This window comes from Falco punctatus (genome assembly GCF_963210335.1).
Source record: "Falco punctatus genome assembly, chromosome: 2".
In the NCBI taxonomy this organism is placed as follows: Eukaryota; Metazoa; Chordata; class Aves; order Falconiformes; family Falconidae; genus Falco; species Falco punctatus.
The window spans coordinates 57,861,366-57,881,340 of NC_137581.1; the positions used below are offsets into that span (position 1 = coordinate 57,861,366).

At 58.4% G+C, this 19,975-nt stretch overlaps 1 protein-coding gene across 1 annotated transcript; it reads right to left on the bottom strand.

Moving 5' to 3' along the window:
• Positions 1–5,628: 5,628 nt before the first annotated feature.
• Positions 5,629–19,422, bottom strand: ZIC5 (Zic family member 5). The gene is made up of 2 exons (XM_080376278.1): positions 17,932–19,422; positions 5,629–13,252 (listed from the first exon to the last, which is right to left on the bottom strand). The coding sequence occupies exons 1-2, from the start codon at positions 19,220–19,222 to the stop codon at positions 12,798–12,800; spliced, it is 1,746 nt and encodes a 581-aa protein (XP_080232404.1). The 5' UTR covers positions 19,223–19,422; the 3' UTR covers positions 5,629–12,797.
• Positions 19,423–19,975: the final 553 nt, after the last annotated feature.

The window sequence follows — 19,975 nt, forward strand, 5'->3', positions numbered from 1 at the left end:
GCCTTCCTTTCAAGGTTGGTTTTTCTTTCCCTATATCCTGGAAAAAAACCCTGTGGATTTTACCCTCCTAATGAGCATGATCTGAGGGTATTTGGATGAGATCTGTGTGTGTGTGGAGGGGAGCATTGGGAACCAGGTGTGTGTGTGTGCACGTTTTCTGAGTCTAGTGGGGGTTTAGTTGCAATTGCAGAAATGGTCTGTCTTTGGGGAGAACACAAAGCAGAACTGGAGCAGCCACGAGGCAGATAAATTCACGCTTTATGGTAGCTTACAAAACAATGAATGTAGTTCTATTTACATGGCTATAAAATGCTGCTAAATCCTTGGCTTGCCAGCTCATGAACGTCTTGGGGAACTGGGGCTATTCACCTCCCTGCTTCGCTACCCCACTGGAAGAGGTCCATGCCCACAGTTCCTTTTTGTATTTGGGCTTAAGATCTTCCCATTCCCCCTGCCTTCTGTTTAAGAGCAGTGCGATGCGGGATTGCATGCACCCAGCCCAAAGCTTCACCTGCGAGCCCTGCCTGGCAGGCTCATACCCCTGGGAAGGTCCCAGGTGCCACCTGCAAGTGTCAGACCCCACCAGTACACTCCCAGTGACCAGGGCAGGTTAAGCTCAGTCCTGGGTTATATTTCTCTCAACTCTGCAGGATGCACTAAATGGCAAACGCATCTGGCACACAAACATTGCCAACTAGAGAATAGAAACCTAAGTCCTAATGAAGTAAATGGTGGGGGGGAAGGCGCTGGTAAAAACCTGGGCAGATTGCCCTGAGCCCTTGGTCGGGTGATGGCAGAGCATGAAATAATCCAAGGTTCCCAGGGACTGCATGATGAACAGTTTCAAGGGAGACTATTTTTTTCCCCGTGCTAGAGGAGAGGGGGAAAAAAGATCCAAGGGCTGTCCCTGGTGGTTAGGCACTCTTGGGCACGGCTGTTGCAGCCAGCTGCTGGTGCTGCCCTGGCTCACCACCAGCAAACATGCAATCTGAAAAGCTGCTCTGGGCCGAGCCTGCCTCTCTGCCCGGCAAGAAATGAGACCATAAAAACCGAAAGGAAGCCCCCTGTGAGGGGATCTGGGCTGGGGCAGAACCAAGGCAGCAAGCCCGTACCTTTGGTCTGCCCTGGCCCTCAGTGAGCCGGGGCTGGGACCAAGCCTGCGCCTACACCTGGGCTGGATTGGGTTGGTTTGTGTTTGGTTATGGTTTTAAAAGGGAAGTTTTATATCACCGTGGAGAGTCTGCATTTTTGTGGTGTTCAAATATTCCTTAATTAGGTGTTGTCTCTTAGCAGAATGAAAAGAGGGCTTTTACTTCATTTCACTTTGCCATTTTAATTTACTCCCATTCGTGTTTAATAACTGGGTAGGGGAACATTAAACAGCTGCTGTAAAATATTTGGTAGCATGGCCCCAACTTTCAAACACTATCTGCCACCCAGGTGGGTGTCCAGGCAGCCCCTTCCAGCTTTGGGAGAGGGAAGAGCTGACTGCATTTGTCCCATTGAACTTCCTTTCCTCACCCATTTCCCACGGGAGGCAGCATTCCTTCTCCTTATTAAAGATGAAAGGGTCAGCTGCGAGAGGGTGCAGCCCCCAATAAATGTATATTAACTCCCTGCCACGAGTAACAGCGCCAGCTTCAGAAGCTGACGGGTTGCTGGTCCCAGCGGGCATGCCGGGGGGGTCCGAGCAGGGTGGGCAGGGACAGGCAGGACAGGCACGGACAAGCAGGATGGGCAGGCACAAGTAGGACCGGGCAGGCACGGCCGGGGCCGGGCAGCACGGGTCTTGGGGCAGCGCGGGCTGAGCCCCCCCCCCCAACGGACACTGCCCGGGGCACCCCCCATGACACCCCTCCGCGGGGCCTGGGGATGCCGCTGCGGCCGCGCCCCCGCTCACCCACGTCGGGGCTGGGAACCTGCCCCCGGCGCCGTGAAGCGCCGCGGGCACGGGCAGGACTCGCTCCTGGCCACGGGCAGGTGCCGGTGCCGCTGCCCACCTCCGCCCCGCGGCGCCGCGCACACCGGGAGCGCGCCCGGGCGGCTCTCCGGCAAAGTCAGCCGCTGGGTTGCAGCGGGGCTGGGCGCTGCGGGATCCTTCTTTCTCCCGCCCCCCACGAGCGATGTGGATCACCCACGGGATCCGACGTGCACCCAGCGCAGCCTTCCCCCCGGGCTGTGCAAAGCCCAGGGCTGCCCCACCATTTCCATCGCCACGCACTAAAAATAGCATCCCGCAAAACGTGCCGGCTCCGCGGCCCCACGGACGAAGCTGCCCCGGGGCGGGACAGGGCAGGAGCAGCCCCGATTTGGCCGCCCGTCCCGAGGCAGAGCCGGACACAGCTCCCCCAACCTATGCGGGGCGGGGGGGGGGGGCTAGCAGAGTTCCTACCCCTAAAAATGCCTTTTTAACCGTAGGGGTCTGGGCTCTCCTCAGCTTCTCCCGCCGGCAAGAACAGAGCTGCTCCTCGCCGCCGCGCAACCTCCGCGGCCGCGCAGCCTCGTCCGCCGACACACACACACACACCACACACACCCCTAAATTCCCATTAATCGCGACTCCGTCGCCAAACACGCCCTGCTCGGCTTTTCGGGCGGCTGTTCTCGACCAGGCGAAATTGGCTATGTTCGATTTACTCGCTTAAGCGCTTTAATACTAAAAATAAGTAGAAATTAAGAGCGCGCCGCGTCCCAGCTGCTCCGCGCAAGTACAGCACCTCTCCCTCCTCCGAGTCTCAGCTGATTTATTTTTTTCCTCTCTATTTATGCGACTTCGGGAACCTCCTGAAACCCCCGGCACTTGCACGATTCCCGAGCGGTGTTTCCCAGTTTTTCCGGGCCCCCCCCGCGTGTTTTATCACCCGTGTCCGAACGGCCCCGCAGCCGCCGCGCCCCAGCTCTGGGCTGGCGGTGGGTGCACGGCAGTCCCCGCCCTGCCAAAGCCACCCGCACCCCCGCTTCAGCCCTTGCAGCTGTGGGGCTCCGTGCCTCGCTCCCCCACGGCCCCGACGAGGGTCCCGACGGCGCGGTAAGGGGCGGCTCCGCCGCGGGTGACATCTGTGCCCTCCCCTACACCTGCCTTGGCCCGGTCCCGGGCTCTCGGTGCGACGAGGAGGGAAATTAAGGATCGCCCCCCCCCCCCGCCGGGAGGACACGGCCCAGGAAGTACCGGCGGGTTTCCGTGGGGAAGGGCCGGAGGGGAGGGGGAGCCCCTCTGCAGGTGAATAGCCGAAAGGTGAGAGTGCCTAAGGACCAGGAGTAGGGCTGTCGCCAGGGCCGAGAATCGGTACCCTCCCCATATAGGGCTCTATACAGCCCTACCCCCCCACTCGGCCTTGGGTTTTTCCGTGGGTCCCTGTCCTGGTGCCCACCCGCGATGGCCACTCGTGGGGCGGATGACCCCGGCCGCTTGCAGGTGCGCTGCCGCCTCCAACGGGGGAACTTCAGCCACCCCCGCCCTAGGCTGGGAGGGGAGCGGGCGGCGGGCGGCGGACAGCTACCCCAAAAACTGTCCCCGCTCCCCAAAACGAAGCCCGCCTGGCTGGGGGAGGAGGGGGGCTGCAAAACCCCTCTCCCTCCGGGGCTGCCCGGGGTCCCTGCCCCTCACCGCGCCGGCGGGCCCGGTCTGGGTGCGCGGCGGCAGAAAAGGGGCTGGGGCTGTCACCTGGGGGCAGCCGTGGGGCGCCCCACGCGTGGAGTCGCCTCCCCGCGGGGGGCCGCGATGACGAGGCGCCGGCTGCGGGAAGAAGCGAAGGGGCCTGCTTGGTTGCGGGGGGCTTATTCCTCTCCTACCCACCCCGGCGGCGCGTTCACCTCACGTCCGAGGCGGCTTTCCCTGCCCACTCCGTCCCTGCCCGAAAGCCCCCGGCCGCCTCCGCGCCCGCGGAGCCCGGCCCCGCCGCTTCCCCCCCAGCACACCGACGCACGCCCACGCACGCCCAGCTGCGGGCAGCCGATTCGCAGCTGCAGCCCTTGTTTCATGCCCTTCAAGCCACCGAGCTGCTCCCTTTTGTCCTGGCTGCGGATGACCCATTTCCTCCCTGTCCCCCCCTCGGCCCCGACCTCCGTCCCTCCCTCCCGCCCCTCCGCCCGGCCGCACGCCCCGGGAGCCGCCGCGGGCCGCGCTCCGCCGCCGCCTCCCCGCGCCCGGCTGCTCGCAGCGGGGCCGGCGGCCCGGGGCGGAGGGGGGGGGGGGGGGGCGGACGGGGAACCGGCGCCTCGTCAGCGCCGTGTTTGTTTTCCTTTCCCCCCTGAACGCTAGATTAAGACGTGAAGATTACACTTTTATTGTGGCGGCCGAATAATACCACGAGTCAACACACACAGCAAACAAAAGTGCTTGTAGTACATGGCCAACCCCGCTGGGAACCGGGCTGCGGGCTGCTGCAAAAATCAAGCTCTTCAGTGCTAATTACAAATAAATGATGATGTGCTCACTAAGTAATTGATTTAATGAAGTTCCTATGAAACTATTAAAACCGGGTAGAGGTCAGGCTGGAGACGCCCCAGAGCGCCCATTGTGGGATGTTTAACTCCGCCAATCTCCTCGGAAAGACATCGGGGCTAATAGGTGAAGTCACAGCTGGTTCGGGCTGACTTTTGCAGCACCGGCGCTGGCCTCCCCAAACTCGCCCAGCAGCCCGCACCAAAGTTCGAGGAGGCGAGTCCCCTGGCACTCCCCCGGCCCACTGCTCCCACCCTCAACCCCCCCTCCCAGCATCCCCTCTCTGGGGGAGGGGGGGGGCTGCTCGCCCCCGCCCCCCCAGCCCGGAGCCCCCCGGCGTGGCGCGCCCCACCCCCCGTCCCCGGGCGCCCATCTCCATCCCGTCGGGGCTGCGCTGGGTACTCACTCGCTCGGCCCGGCCGCCTCGCTTGCACCTCAACCAGGCGCCTCCGCGGCTCTCCCCAGCCTAATTAAAGAGGGGGGAAGTGGAGCTCTGAACTTGTGTCTACCACTACAGGGCGGCTGTAATTCCACCACCACCACCCCCTGGCCCCGACACCCCCCCCCACCCCCCCCTCACACTCACACACACACACTTCTTGAAGAAACTTAAGCTAGGATGCCAGGTAGGGTGCTTGGGAGATTTTGGCAAGGTGCCTGGAAGGGGATGTGTGCCCATTTTTTCCTTGAAGGGTTTTCTTGTTTGAAAGGCCATTTGGAGCGCTTTAGACAGGCTCGCCGTGTGAAAGGAGGAGGAAAGGGGCAACACAGACATTAAAAAAAAAAAAAAAAGAAAAAAAAAAGAAAGAAGAAGAAAATCCGGCTATTGGATTTCCCAGCCCCACACTCGGCTCTCCCCTCCTCGCCCTTCGGGCTGGGCAGAGCGGAGGTGGCCCCCCGCCCCACCCCCACCCCATTTAGGACGGCCCCTAACGCGATCCGAGTTCTGGGCGCACTTTGGGGGCAGTAGGTCCCCGCTGACCCCCGGAAGGAACCGAGGGCACCTGCCCGGGGACCCCCCTGCGCCCCCTTGCTTTTAGCACCTGGTGCCTTCGGCGGATTGCAAACGAGTCGGGGGGGGAAAGTGGAGCCGCCCCCCAGTTTGCGCCCCCGCTGCTGGCATTTGCTGAGCGCGCAGGCGATGCCCCACCACGGGCACAGCCCCTCTCGGCCTCCAGCGCTTTCGGGGGGGGGGGGGTGCTTCGGCGGCTGGGGCCGGGGCGCAGTGTCGGGGCCCGGGAACGGCTTCCTCCTGAAATGCAGGGTGTCCCCGTCCTCCCCGCGGCGGGGGGAGCAGCGAGACCCTAAATACGAGAAGATGTATGCGGGGTGAGGTGCCCGCCGGTTTTTCCCACGGCTGCGCGTCGTCTCCGGGGCGCGGCTGCCGGGGGCTCTGCCCTGGCCGCCCCCCCGCCTGCACAGTCGGGGTGTCTCGCACGGGGCCGGGCGTGTTTGGGGGGGCAGCAGGTGCCTGCGTGCGGCCGGGGTACAGCCGGGAAGGTGCACGGCCACTCGCCACAGCTCCCCACGCAGCCACGCGTGGGCTCGCACACGGGGCGGCCACGGGACCTGAGGCGGCTGCTCCTGTTCGCTTGCAGGATTTTGGGGAGGGCTGCGCTTTTTTTTTTTCCTTTTTTTTTTTTTTTTTTTTTTTGTGGAAAACGATTAATTTGAAACAAATTAAGCTCGCCCGCCTCTTGTTTGGCAAACAGGCTGTTGGCAATGTGCAAACAAGCTTTCACCCCGGCGCGGTGCCCCCACCACGCTCCCTGCCGCCCGGCTCCAGCCCTGGCCGCCGCAGCCTCCCCCTGCCCCTGCCCCTGCCCCTGCCCCTGCCCCTGCCCCTGCCCCTGCCCCGCCGCCGTCCCCTCCGAGCCCTACAATACCGCTTGATTACTATCTCCCCGTTGCCCTTAATGCACGATCCGGGTTTCTCTTCAGCCTCGAAATAAGAAGTGACACATGCACCACTAAACCAACGTGTGGGGAAAGCTCGCGGTTGAGAGGGGCTATTGACGGGAGCGCTGCAAAGAGACAAAGCTGGGGGCTAGTGGAATCAGATGCAGCCCTTAATTAACACCATCTTAAATAGTCCAACAGGCACTGAAGACAAAGTTGAAGAAAGACTTTAAGGCTGAGTGCCCCTCGACAAGCTCTTTTTTTTTTCCTCGTGTCATTCAATATTTAATGCACTGTGCTTGTAATGCTACTACTGGTGCTCCTTTCTCAGCAAGTACATTATTTTTTCACGGTGCCCATGGCCAGGGAAAACCCTTTAGGCAAAGAAAATCAAAATGTTTGTTGTTTTGGATGACTTATAACTCTTGTTTAACACAATCACTTTCAAGAAAGTATAACAGGCGCAGCCTCTAAAGCAAACAACGAAATCCTTGTGACAGAGTCGGACACAAAAAGCACATTGTGTTATGGACTATCCCTTTTCTCTCCTGCTAGATGGGTGCCTGTCTGAGGCTGAACACCACGATGCCATTTTACTTTTGAACTATTGTTTTTGAGTTATGCCATGTGGTCAAAAGGAGAAGAAGGGAGGTTGTTTCCAAGCTCATAAGACAAACGAGTTGCCTTTCACTGAACTACCCCAGAGCTCCTTTAAAACGAGGTTTAAATGTCACCTCCATGTTTTTAATGGACACAGGGCTTCAGGGGCGACCCTTCAAAGCGCCTTCGTAATAAACGACCCTTATTAAATATGTCTCTGCCTGGGAAAATCACTTGGCAGAGGAGAAAAAAGGGGGAGCGGGGGTGGGGGAAGGGGAGACACGGCTCAACCGAAGGAGCCCTGCCGCCCCCTGCTCCCGCCGGGGCCGGGCCGGAGCGGAGGAGCGGTCCCGCTGTGGGTGCCTGCTGCCGGGCGGGGCGGGGGGGCCGGAGGCGGGGGGATACACCCGCCTCCCTCCCCTCCTCGTCCCAAACCCCCTTTTCTCCCTCCGCCCCCCCCCCCCCCCCCCCCAAATAAGAGGCTGAGTGAAAGGTTGGGGTGTTTTCCTCCTGACTTCTTTTTGTCCTTAGGAGAGCGGCGTCTGCGAGTCTGAGCTGGGAAGTTACTGATTTGCAGGCTGCATGTTAAGGCAGCCCATGTAAGTAATTTCTGCGGGCATCCCGGCAAAGGAGAACAAATCGTTGACAAAGGCGAGCCCTTTCAATTCAGCAGCGTCGTTAGGGAAACCAAAAAGTATTCTTCCTATAATAAGTTCCACTTCAAAGGATTTCTCATTCAACGGTGACTGCTTCGCACTTTTATTAAGTCCGGGCTTTTTCACTTGGCGGAATCATCTGTTTGGTTATTTTTCATCGTGTTTATTTTTCACCATTCACACAGTACTTGTATTAAATAAACAAAGAACAATCACTCTGCAAATAAAAGTGCCTAGGTGGGGAGGGAAAAAAAAAAAAAGAAGGGGGCAGAGGAGGAGAAGAGCCGGAGATGGAGCTTCTTCCCCGCTTGTTTGTTTGTTTGTTTATCTGCTGAAGTTGGGGAGGGGGGGGTCCTAAAAAAGAGGAGGGGAGGGGGGATTGGGAGCGAGGCCAAAAAATATGAGACGTTCTGATGAAGTGAAAATTGACTGCGCTAACACGGCATGAAACTAAAGGTCAATGCAACTGTATCTTAATAGAGTGTCTCGAATCGAGGTGGACTATTTTAAATGCAGCTTGCTTTTGCTGCGCTCATTGCCATAGCAATCCTAACGCTCCATGTTGATGTACCATAAAAGCAGTAGTTTGAATTTCAAAGAACCTGCCTTTGAACTTCTCCCTGCCTGATTAGGCACTTGCGTGGTGTGTGTGTGAATGCGGGAGCGTGGTTGTGTGTGCCGGCGGGACGCGGGACGCGGGGGGAGCCGGGCAGCGCCCCGCCGGGGTTTGGGTGTCCGGGCCAGGGGGGAGCGTGTGTGTCCGTGTGTGAGTGTGACTGTGTGTGCTAGCACACTCTCTGTCCCCTCCTGCTCTGCTCTACCTGAAAATATTGGGGGGGAGACGGGGGGGGGGGATTGCTGACAGTCTACCCTCCCCGGCGCTTCACAACTCCCTGGCGACATCTCTAGCAGCAGGAAACACGCAGGGGAAAACCCTGAAAATCCTTGCCTCTCCCCCACCACCCTCCGAAAAGTAAAGCAGCAGTTTGCCCCGGGCGGGAGCCCCCCCGCGCCCCGCACCCCCCACCTCCTGGCCGCAGCCCCGCGGCTCTCCGCCGGGAGCTCCCTCGCTTATCCAACGCCACCCCCACCCCCCCGCAATGCCATTTCCCACACTCCCGAAATTTCTTAGCCCCTTCAAACTTCGCTACCGCCGCTCCAGCCTTTAAAGGGCCGAGCGCCAGCAATAGTGTGTGGCGAGATGTCTCCCAGCCCCGACTACAAAGGTAGATGATTTAAACAGTGTTTGCTAGGACCACGTTTCGCCTAGGAAAAGATGAAGTCTTTGATGATGGCCAACTCGGTGTCAATAAGTGGCTTTCTTTGAGCCATATTCAGATGGGAACGTCTTGCTTGCCAATTGCCATAGAAATCCTAACACACCATGAAGATTGTCCAAGCGCCAAGCCTTCCGTTCTGGGCTAAATTACTTTGAAGTGGGGCAGGACGTGCACTGGTCAATGTTAACTCTATAGGGCGGGCAGAGAACACTAGGAGAGGGAGGCTGGGGGGGGGAAGCAGAAAATAAGAAGGGGAAACTTGTTTTAGACACTCTATACAAGGTTCTGCTCATTGTCAGATATCTTTTATCTTTTATATTTCCCATGAATGATTCATGTCTCGGTGGCTTTGTGTTGCCCTCCTTTTCACAAGAAACTTCATTAGAGAGCTATAAGTTTTCCCATTGATTGGAGCCCTCATTTATGAGTGTTTTTCTGCTTCGTATGTTGGTTATTGTCATTCTGCTTGAAACAACTCTTTGCAACCTGTTTCACCTTTACCACATTTAACAAAACTGACTTAAAAAACACTCTAACCTTTTGGTGAAACTGTTCTTGACATTTTGACCAGTCATTTTCGAGTACTGGTAAATTTGGGGGGGGGGGGGGGGGCGGGGGCGGGAATCATCCTGAGCTACTTTTTAAAATTTTATTTTACTAAAAATAAAAAAGAGAAAGAAAAAAGAAAATACTCCTGAAGAATGCTGACACACGACTCTGCCAGGAATTTTTCCCATCAGCGGGTTTCACTCACTTTTCCTCTCTTGAAACGAGAAACGTGTGTCCTCGCTCAGCTCCTGAAAACTTTTTTTCCCTCCCTTCATTCCAGTGATCTCCTGGCGTTATTTCTCGCCTGACCTGACTCTCTGTTTCAGAATAATCTTCTGGCATACAGTTTTGCCACTATGTCTTCTACTGAAGAGTAGTGGTATTTGAGTCATTGGTATCTGCAAGAGGAGACAACCAGGAAGATGCGCCCCCCCCCCCCCCCGGCAGAAATATTAACATTTTAATTGATATGATACTTTGATTAGCTGTCCTTCAGAGAGATGAAGAATGTGCCTGTAAATGCCTGACTTCTGTGTTTTATCTAGCCATCAGTTTCTCCACCTATGTATCTGTCCCTCTCTTTCCCCTGTGCATGGCAAGCCAACAGCAGAGCACCTAATTGCTCCATCATGAGAAAGCAAGGCCCCAATCCTGCCCCCCCCCCCCTCCCCACGCCGTTAGCCCGGATGAGTCCCAGAGGCAAACACCCACGGGAGCAAAGCCCGCAGCCGGGGGGAGCAGGGACGGCTCGGCCCGCAGCATCTTCCCTCCGAGTAGCTGCAAACCCAAACGTACGCCCGAAGGAGAACCGGGTTTACTCACGTGTTTCGCCGGGAAAAGCCGGGGTATCTCAGAGCCGCCCCCAAATCTCCCGGCGCTCCTCCTGCCGCGCTGTGAGGCTATGGCTGTGTCTGAGCCTACCTACTGACCCTGCGGGGGTGGGGGTGCTTTGGTCTGTCTCTGCCCCTCGTCTGTCAGTAAGGCACATGCAATACATAGAAATAATATTTTTATTCATTTGCATGATAATTTTCTTTTGCTTTTTATGGGGTTTACAGAGATGAAAAAATTTAAATTAGTATTATTTTATTTAGGAGGTATCATGTGTCATAAAACTGATGGGCAAGTGTGTGGCCCTGCGTGTAGCAAGTACATAAAAATAGTGATATATCCCCCCGAGCCATAGTTTATAAACCCTGCCATGTAGTAATGTATAGTGCAATCTGTTGTTGAAAAAAATGCATAAATTAAAAAGTTCGTTTATAAATCAGCACCAAAATATCTCTAATAAGATTACATTACATAAATTATTCTTTAAAAAGTCCATACCTTACTTTATTATTTTCTATTTATTCAAATGGTCTTTGAAAAACGAATAAAAAGCAAATCGAGTGAACTTTAAAAAATTATTTTCTATTCAAGTTTTCTGTTTGTTTTTTAAGTAACACCTGCTTCTTTAGATCCAACACAACAATATGAAGACAACGTTTAAAGGCTTCCAGAGTGACAGCACCATGCACTGTACTAATAATATAATATCTCTATGAACTATATATATATATATCAGCACCAACACACCGCACGGAGGACATGCAGGAAGAGTCTGTTTCACATTACATCGTTCATTCAAGTAAGCTGAAAAATAGAATGTTTGTTTTTTTTTTTGCAAACCACAGCATCATAAACAACAACCTATCACCAAAAATTAATAAGAGAATTCTTTGGTGTGCTCTGTACTCTTCCGGGGGTGGGGGGAGAAAGAAAAAAAAGATGATGTCAGAAAATAAATTAATTCGACTGTACAGAATAATCGCGTTCACATACACGTTATTAACAATGACAAGACGACATCCACCATTCACGGCACACAAAACACATTTCCACAAGCCCTGGGGGAGGGGAGGGGAGGGAGGCTGCCGCTTCTCCTCTCGGGGTCTCTGAGGAGGAATTAGTGCTCTTTAGTTTATTTGCGCCCTGCTACTGATGGACGGACGATGGGCCGGGGTGTCGTGTGTGTGTGTGTGTCCCGGCCCCACAGACTCTGTGCCGCTGAAAGGGGGGGTGGGCGAGTAGGCACCCCGACCCCAGGCCGCTTCCCCCCCTCCCCCCCGTTTCTTTCCCAGCAGCTCTGGTCCCCTCCTCCCAGGTGACTCTGCCCGGCCACCACAGAGGGATGGTGAAAAGCAGGAGTGCACGCAGGCACTGACTGGCCTGGGGAGAGGAAATAAACCTTTTATATATATAAAATCTCCCCCACGTACCTCCTTGCCCCCTTCCCCTCTGGCGCTTGCCGGGCCTGGGGGCCTGCTCCCCTTCCCCTCCAGCCACGAACTGGCTGCACACGGGGCTGGAGGGAGCAAGAGGCAAAGTCTTCCTCTGCGAGACGAACTTCAAAAAAAACCCCAACAAAACAACCAGAGTAATAATAATACCAACCCCAAGAAAAAAGAAATTCGCTGACAGTTTTTCTGTGGGTTTTTGTTTGGTTTTTTGTTTGGTTTGTTTTAGGAAAAAACCAAAAGGTATCACAGTATTGCAGTTGTCAAATAGCAGCGGGTTTCTTTTATTCTCCGGCTATGTTTTAGGAGCCATACGCGTACAAACCATGGAGGAGCGGCAAGGGAGTGCTGCATCTTTTGTCTTTCCTTCCCTAAATCGTTTTCTCATGGTTACAGCTAAGGGAGAAAGAAAGAAGGCTGGAGAGAAAATGCTGGGTGCAACCCAACGACTTGGGAGAGACACCAACAATTACAAAGGAGCTGGACGGTCAAAGGGGCAGGAAAATGCATTTATTTCATTTTATTTTAAGGAATGTGTAACCTGTCCTCGACTGGCCGGAGCTTCAGCAGGTGCTGCTTTACAGTCAGGAGGCGGCTGAAAAGCTGGGGCTTTACCCAGGCTGAAGAGGAGGCACTGGGGTGGCAGCTAAAGTATTTAAGATCCACTCCAGGGAATGGCAGGTCTCTGCCAGCTCGCAGCCTTCCCCCAGCTCGCTCGCTTGCCAAGAGCAGTACGGCATGGACGGGGTGGGAGCCGGGCATCCCCCTTGGCACTGTCCCTCCCTGCAAAGTGTGCGGCTTGGGTCGCTGAGATGGCCCAGCGTGGCGTTATTAATGCTTCTCCTTACCAAAAGAAAAAAGAAAAAAAAAAAAAAAGGTCCGAGTCCCTTTAATTAAATTAGTTACCGTACAAACACCATAGGGTTTCATACACGGAATAAATAGCGCGAGTCAAACCTGACGGCACTTCCAGGCCAGCCCCCCGTGCCAGGTGTCTGCCGCTGCAGCCTGGGCGAGCGCGGCGGGGCCTGGGCCGCCGGCAGCACGGCTCAGCTCGGCTCGGCTCGGCACAGCACGGCACGGCACGGCTCTAGGGAGCGGTTCTGCCCCTCGACGTCCTGTGGGGCTCGTCCCCCTCGGAGGCCGGGGAGGTGTCGCGGCTGGAGGGGGTGCGGGGCCGGCGGGGGGCCCCCCCGGCCTGGCAGACGTACCACTCGCTGAGGTTGGTGACCGGCGGGGAGAGGGCGGCGGCGCGGCCGCGGGGCGGCTCGGCGGCTAGGTCGGCCTCGGGGGGCAGCGGGCCGTCGGGGGGGCCGGCCGCCGCGTAGCCCTGGGAGCCCAGCGGCGGGGAGGGCGGCGGGGACTTGCAGTGGATCTTCATGTGCTTCCGCAGGGAGCTGGGGTGGGTGTAGGACTTGTCGCAGCCGCGGATCTTGCAGTAGTAGGGCTTGTCGGAGGTGTGGACGTGGGAGTGCTTCTTGCGGTCGCTGCTGTTGGCGAACTTCCTCTCGCAGCCGTCGAACTCGCACTTGAAGGGCTTCTCCCCTGCCGGGATACAGCAACGGCACCGTTACCGGCGGGCGGGGGCACGGCCCTGCCCGCCGCAGCCCCTCCGCGGTGCGGCCTGCGGGGGCGAGCAGCAGGGCAAAGTCCCCCCTTCCCTTCCTCTCCTCCCCGCTCCCATTCTTCCTCCCCCCTCACGACAGTCGTGACACGCCCGAGGCTTCCGACGTTTCCCCCGTTTTGCAAACAGCGCGATGCGGCTGGCAGCCCCGAGCCCGCAGCCCCGGGCTGGCGGCGGCAGGGCTCTGTTTGCCCTCTGCCGCGCTCCCCTCGCACACGAGAAACCTTCATTACCGCCCTAATGACCAAGCCCAAACAAAACCTCTCAATGCCTGTGCCTGCCAGGGCTGGCGTTTGCCGGCAGCCAGGCTCGCCTGGCACATCTCCTGCGTAATCCTTTCCCAATGGGGCACTATGCTGGGGGAATAATTAGCTTGGGGGGAAATAAAAGTTAACACCTGTTTAAGTATCCCGATAGAAAGAGGGAGCACCCAGCAGCCCCGTACTGGGAACCTGCAGGCTGGGGGGACCAGCCCAGGCACTGGCGGTGACAGCAACGAGCTGCTGTTACTGCAGCGGGTTACCTCGGGCTAATTTGGGACTAAAAATCTCCGGCCGATCTATTTTAAGAGCTTTACACGTTGCTTAACAGTTACGGGGGTTGTGAAAATTAGCCCGGGGCGCGTTTGCCTGGCGTAGCTTTCACACCCACCCACACCACCACCATCACCCTCCCGACTCCTGACATACCATACCCTGGGACATATATGTTCTGGTACATATCACCGTGCCCCGGACCGACCCTTTCCCGTAGTTCCCGAATAAGGATGAGCAAATGCCTATTGCTGAGAGACCGGGGCGCGGGGGGAGGTGGTGGAAAAAGAAGTGCCAGATCCCTGTGCTGCACGTACTGGAGCTTCTTACAGCAACTTTTTCTTTCCCTGCCATGCTACACGTGAGCCCGGCGCAGACAGACCTACACTGATAATATCACGACTATTGCGACTCGAGTTAAAAATGCTGTTGGTTTATGCATGGCTGATACATATTTTCAGATCTGTTCTGCTCTAAGCGCTCAGAAATTACAACCCAGCAGCTCTCTCGATGAACATTTTCTAATTTTCACCAGGCGATTTTTACTGCTCCTTCCGTTTGTAAAATCATATCACGTTTAGCAAAATAATAATGGAAAAGAAAACTATTTTTTTATTTTTTCAAACTAGCTATTTCTCGGCTGTTACTATAGAAATATGTGCCTCTGCATCCTGTTTACACGTCAACTTTTCCAATTTCAACCAGCTTACCTACCAGCGAAGTGGTAGCACTAGAAAGAGAAGGTTTATTCTTAAAGTTAAAAAAAAAAAAGCAAGAAAATTTATCCCGTGGGTTTTAAGGGGAATTTTCACGTGCACGGAAACCCCCGCACGCTCCCGCTTCCACCGAGCTAAATCTCAAGTCACTTCGTTTGTTCATTTTTATTTTTTTTTCCTGGAGAAACAAAGCAAATCTACCGGGGGGTTGGAGGGTGGGGAGGGGTGGGGGGTTGGCCGGGTTATGTCTGTATTACTCCAAGGATGCAGGCTCACAGGTCCTGCTGCCGGCAGTGGTCCGCAGAGCCCCAAGCGCAGCACTCCCGAGAGATTCTCCGACCCGCCGGCCCAAAATGTGTCCCCCCCCGTAGTGGCTTTAGGGAAGTACCTTTCCTTGTGAGCTCACGCATGGGCACCCTGCCGGGGGCTGTGCACCCCTCGGGGGGGAGTGGAGGAGAGGGGGAACCCCTCTTCCCTAGCCCCTCCAAGGAGTGCACACCCCCGGGTAGCTCCTCCTCGCCAGCCTCCGGATCGCGACGATCCAATTCCACCCAAATCCAGGAGCGGGGAAGGTCCCGGACTGTCCCTGGCACGCTGACGAGGGCGTCACGTCAGAGTTTAACCATTTGTAGGTGGTTTCAACCCAAGGAAGGTGGCGAGTTGCCGGGCGCCGTCCCTTGACTCCTCTCGGCAGCAGCAGTGCCGCCGGCGGCGGAGGCACGGAGGGGCTTTGGGGTCACTTTTTTTTTTGGGGGGTGGGAATCCTCGGGGGGAAGTCTGGCGATCCTGAGCACCGTCTCCGGCGAGGGGGCAGTGTTGGGGGGGGTGGGGGGGGTGGCACTCCCGTTAGGATGCACCAGGGGTGGGGACAGCGATTTGTCCCAAAAATGGGTCTTGGAGCTGCAGGGCGTAGTGTGCAGCTCCCGGGGTGACGCTTTCGAGCAAAAAGGGGGGAAAAAATAATACAACAACCAAGCAAGCAAACGCCTCCTGAATTACCGACATACTCTTCTGCCTGCAGGATTACCAGGAACACGCAAAATCCCCTAATGATACGATCACAGTGTTATTATTTTCCCCCTCCCCCAAAAAATGCCCATAATAAACGAATAGTTTGTAAATCTCTCCTGCTCCCAGGCTGCACGTGAGTAAATTAAAGCTGAGGCGGCAAAATTACAGTAATTAATCTGATAGGGATGGGCAGAAGGTTTGGAGTCCCTCATCCACCCGAGGGCTGTGCGTGGGGAAAGAGTCACGTCCCTTTGCCCTCCCGAGCTGTCAGTCGAGGTGGGCTGTTGCCCCCCACCCCCGAGGGCTGCTTTGTTGCAACGTCTCCTTCTAGGTGGAGATAGCCTTCATGCGTGGGGTCACTCGTGGGCACCCTCCCAGGGGATGCAGGTAGCCCTTGGCTGCAAGCTCCTCCAAGTCTCCTTTGCAAAGGGCCACGTCCCACACAGGGCCTGGGGGCAATCCTCGGCCGCAGCTCTGAGCTGCAAACTGTGCCCGATACATAATTAGGTTATTTTGGGGGGCTCCTGTTCCCGCTGAATCCCTCTGCTCGTGTCGTCGTCCCCGCCCCCCATCCCCCTCCCCCCCCCCCCCCCCCCCGAAGCCTCCCCCGGACTCGCTTTTTCCTCCCCTGGAAGCTGGAATGGAGGAGCTGAGGAGCCCAGAAAGGTCCGCGGTGAAGTTTTGTTTTCCAAATCAAGACAGATGGGGAAGGCTAGATAACAAAAACACGGGCCTCCAGCATTTAACTCATTCCGCGGTGCCATTAACACAACAACAACCACCCCCAAAAATGTGTCAAACACCCCCCACCACCACCCGGCAGGAGAAATCACCCCCCCGCCCCCGACTCTGGGTGCAGAGAGCTGGGCATCCTCAGTCTCCGTAGCTACATATGGGTTCATGCCTGACATATTCTGGAGATAAAAATCTATAATCCTTTCCGCCATGGGCCATTTGGTTTTACATCGGAACAACACGTTGCACGGTCGCCGCTTTTCTCTTCCCGAGCAGCACACAATAAATCAAGAAAGCAATTACGGCAACTCCGCTTCCTTAAGCGTCCTCCGAGGAATAGTATTTGTCTATCACTATAAATCCCGGCTTCGTTCCTTTTCGGCAGAGTTTTTACCCAGCTCGAAATGCGTGTTTCGGGGGTGGCGAGGAAGGAGGAGAAAGGGAAAAGGAAAAAAGAAAAAAAATAGAGGAAAAAAAAAAGCCTCAAGGGCTCAAACACACCCCGACCCCCTCCGGGAGCCTCGCCTGTCCCTCGGGGCATCCCCCAGGGGTGCGGCTCCCTCCTCCCGCAGCTCCCGCTCCGTTGGGCAGCGGGGGCTGCTTTGAAGTTTCCTCCTCAGACCCCCGGAGAGAGGGATGCGTCCTGCGGCAAGCGCCTTCCCCCCCCGCGCCCTCCGTCCCGGCTCCGTGGCTCCGCCGCAGGCGGAAGCAGCCCGGGCAGTACCGGCAGCCTCGGGAGCGGGGTCAGTACCGGTAGCCAGCGGCGCCAAGAGCAGCCCCGGTAGCACTGGCAGTCCTGGCTGTTCCGATAGCAGCGGCGGCGCCGGCAGCATCGGTAGCCCCGGCAGGGGGGCACACCCGGTAGCATCGGTAGTTTCGGTAGTAGGTGCAACCCCGTAGCGGGGGAAGCCCCAGCAGCGCCGGTCGCAGGGGCAGCCCCGGTAGCGGGGGCAGCCCGGTAGCTCCGGCAGTACCGGCAGCCCGAGCGCCGCCGCCGCCCGCAGCGCAGGGGAACTGCGCCCCCACGAGCCCCCGCGGCCCCATCTCCGCCGGGCCGAGTGTCCCCCGCCCGTCTCCGGCCCCGGCGGCAGAACCGGCAAGAGAAGCAGAACCGCCGTCCTTCGGGGGGGGGGGGGGGGGGGCGCCGCGCAGTTCTCCCTGGCTGCGGGGTGAGTCCCCCGGGGTGCCCCGGGCAGGGGGCGGCGGCAGCTGGGGCGGGCGGGCGGGCGCTCGTCGTCTCCTCGCTCCTCCGCCGGGGCTGCTGCTGATCGCTCCCCCGGCTCTGCGCTATTCGTTACCCGGTGTATTTATCCGGTGGTGCCGGGATGTGGGGAGGGGGTGGGGAGGGAGTTGCCCAAGGTACGGGGTGGGGGACAGGACACGTGTGTGCAGGGCAGAGGGGCCGGGTGCGTGTGCGTGGCTGTGTGTGCGTGGCCCGTGTGCTGCCGAATTACTTATTCATGAAAAAGTCACATGTCCGGCGGTGCGTAGGAGAGGAGGAAAAGAGGGGGAAAGAGGGAGGAAAAAAAAAAAAGAAAAAGAAAAGAAAAAGAAAGAAGAAAACCCTCACGGCGGCGGGGGAGGGGAGGGAGGGGGGGCACCCACCTGTATGAGTCCGTTTGTGGATCTTGAGGTTTTCGGAGCGGGCGAAGACCTTCCCGCAGCCGGGGAAGGGGCAGGGGAAGGGTTTCTCTCCCGTGTGCACTCGGATGTGGTTGATGAGTTTGTACTTCGCTTTGAAGGGCTTGCCTTCCCGGGGACACTCCTCCCAGTAGCACACGTGGCTGCTCTGCTCGGGCCCGCCGACGTGCTCCACGGTGACATGGCTCACCAGCTCCTGCATCGTGCTGAAAGTTTTGGAGCAAGGCTTCCTACCGCCCGGTGGCGGAGGCGGAGGCGGAGGAGGCGGCTCCCGGTCGATCCACTTGCAGATCAGCTCTTGCTTGATGGGCTGCCGCATGTACCGCAGGAAGGCCCCGGCCGCCGCCGCCGCCGCCGCCCCGACGTGGGCATGGTGGTGATGGTGGTGATGGTGGTGGTGTGGATGGGGGTGGTGCGGGTGCCCGTGGCCGGCCGCCGCCGCCGCCAGGTTGAGGTTGACGGAGCCGTAGCCTTGCAGCGCCGAGGAGGAGGTGGCGGCGGCCCCGTAGTGCGCCTCGGCGCGCCCGTAGAGCTCCCCGGCGCCGGCCGCCAGCCCCAGGCGCATCTGCCCGTTGAGCGGCGGGTGGCGGCCGGCGGGCGCGCCCTGCTCGCCGGGCGGCGGCGGCGGGAAGGCGGCGTGCGCCCCGTCGGCCGTGCCGTAGTTGCCGGCGGACGAGATGAAGACGCCGTGGGGCGGCGGGTGCGGGAGGTGGGGGGAGCCGGCGGGCGGGTGCTGCTCGCCCAGCGCCCCGTGTACGGCGGCGGCGGCGGCGGGCAGCTCCCGCCGCAGGAGGAAGTCCCGGCCCGCCGCCCCCCCCGACGGGTAGCCCGGGAGGGCGGCGGCGGGCGGCGCGTAGGCGGCGACGGTGGTGGCGGCGGCGGCGGTGGCGGCGGCTGCGGCGGTGGTGGCGGCGGGCGCGGCGAAGGCGGCGGCGGCGGCGGTGAGCGCCTCGGGCGTGAGCTTGAGGGCGGCGGGCTGCGCCATGTGCTCGGGTCCGAGCGGCGTGAGGGCGCCGCCGGGGTCGCCGCCCGCGTCCCCGGGGTGGAGGTGGGCCCCGTGGTGGGGGTGGACGTGGTGGTTCCCCAGCCCCGGGAAGCCTGTCATGTTCTGGTGAGGATGGGGCTGAGCCGCTGCCAAATCCGCTAATCTCAGTGTCGGGTTCCTCTTGCTCAAAGGGGGCTCCATAACGACACAGCCAAGCCCATCTACGCTCGCTGTTGTTATTTTTTTCCCTCTACCCGCCTTCAAAAACATGTATATATTAAGCGGCTCTTTAACTTCTTTTGTCTGCGCTCCTAACTCCGCGCATCCCCGGCCCCGCTCTGGCCGCCCGCGATTGGCAGAGCCCTCACCACACTTCAGCGGCGCGGTGGGAAATACGGCTCGGACACGGCACCGGAGGGATTGGACAGATCCCGATGATTGGCAGCGGCTGGGGCCGCGCGATTGGCTCCCTTTCAGGCCGCCGGCGCAGCGGGGATCCGCCCCCGCCGCCCCCCCCCCCCGCCCCGTTCCCCCGCACCGCCCCCCGAAGTTGCACTTGCAAAACTTCGCGCGGGGCCCGACGGGGCGCACGGGGCCCCCCCGGGCCGGCAGCGGCCGGCAGCTGCCGCTCTCCCGGCGCTAGACGGGGCGCCCGGCTCGGAGGCGCTGCGCCACAGTGTTTACGTTTGCGGGGCCGCGGGATTTCTCTCCTCGTCTCCGAGCAGCCCACGCGCGGCGCCACTGCCGGGCTGTGCGCTCGGTTTCCTTCCTTTCTCTCTTATCTTCTTCTTTTTTTTTTTTTTCTTTCTTTTCCTTCCGAGGTCCATCATTCATTCGTCGGTGAGGCGGGAAAGCGCGCCCTGATGCAACGCGCCCTGCCCCACACCCACGCGAGGCCCAGGCTGTGTGTGTGTACTCACGCCCGAGGCGGGCGGCTGAAGGCGACACTAGGGGAAGGCAGCCAACGTTTTCCTAAAAAGAAGGCGGCGGCGTAGGGAGGGTTGGGATTCCTTTCCTTTAGAA

Coding starts and splice junctions, on each gene's coding strand:
- ZIC5 (XM_080376278.1), bottom strand. CDS start 19,222: ATGTTTTTGAAGGCGGGTAGAGGGAAAAAAATAACAACAGCGAGCGTA. Junction 13,253..17,931: donor CCACAAACGGACTCATACAG/GTGGGTGCCCCC, acceptor GTATCCCGGCAG/GGGAGAAGCCCTTCAAGTGC.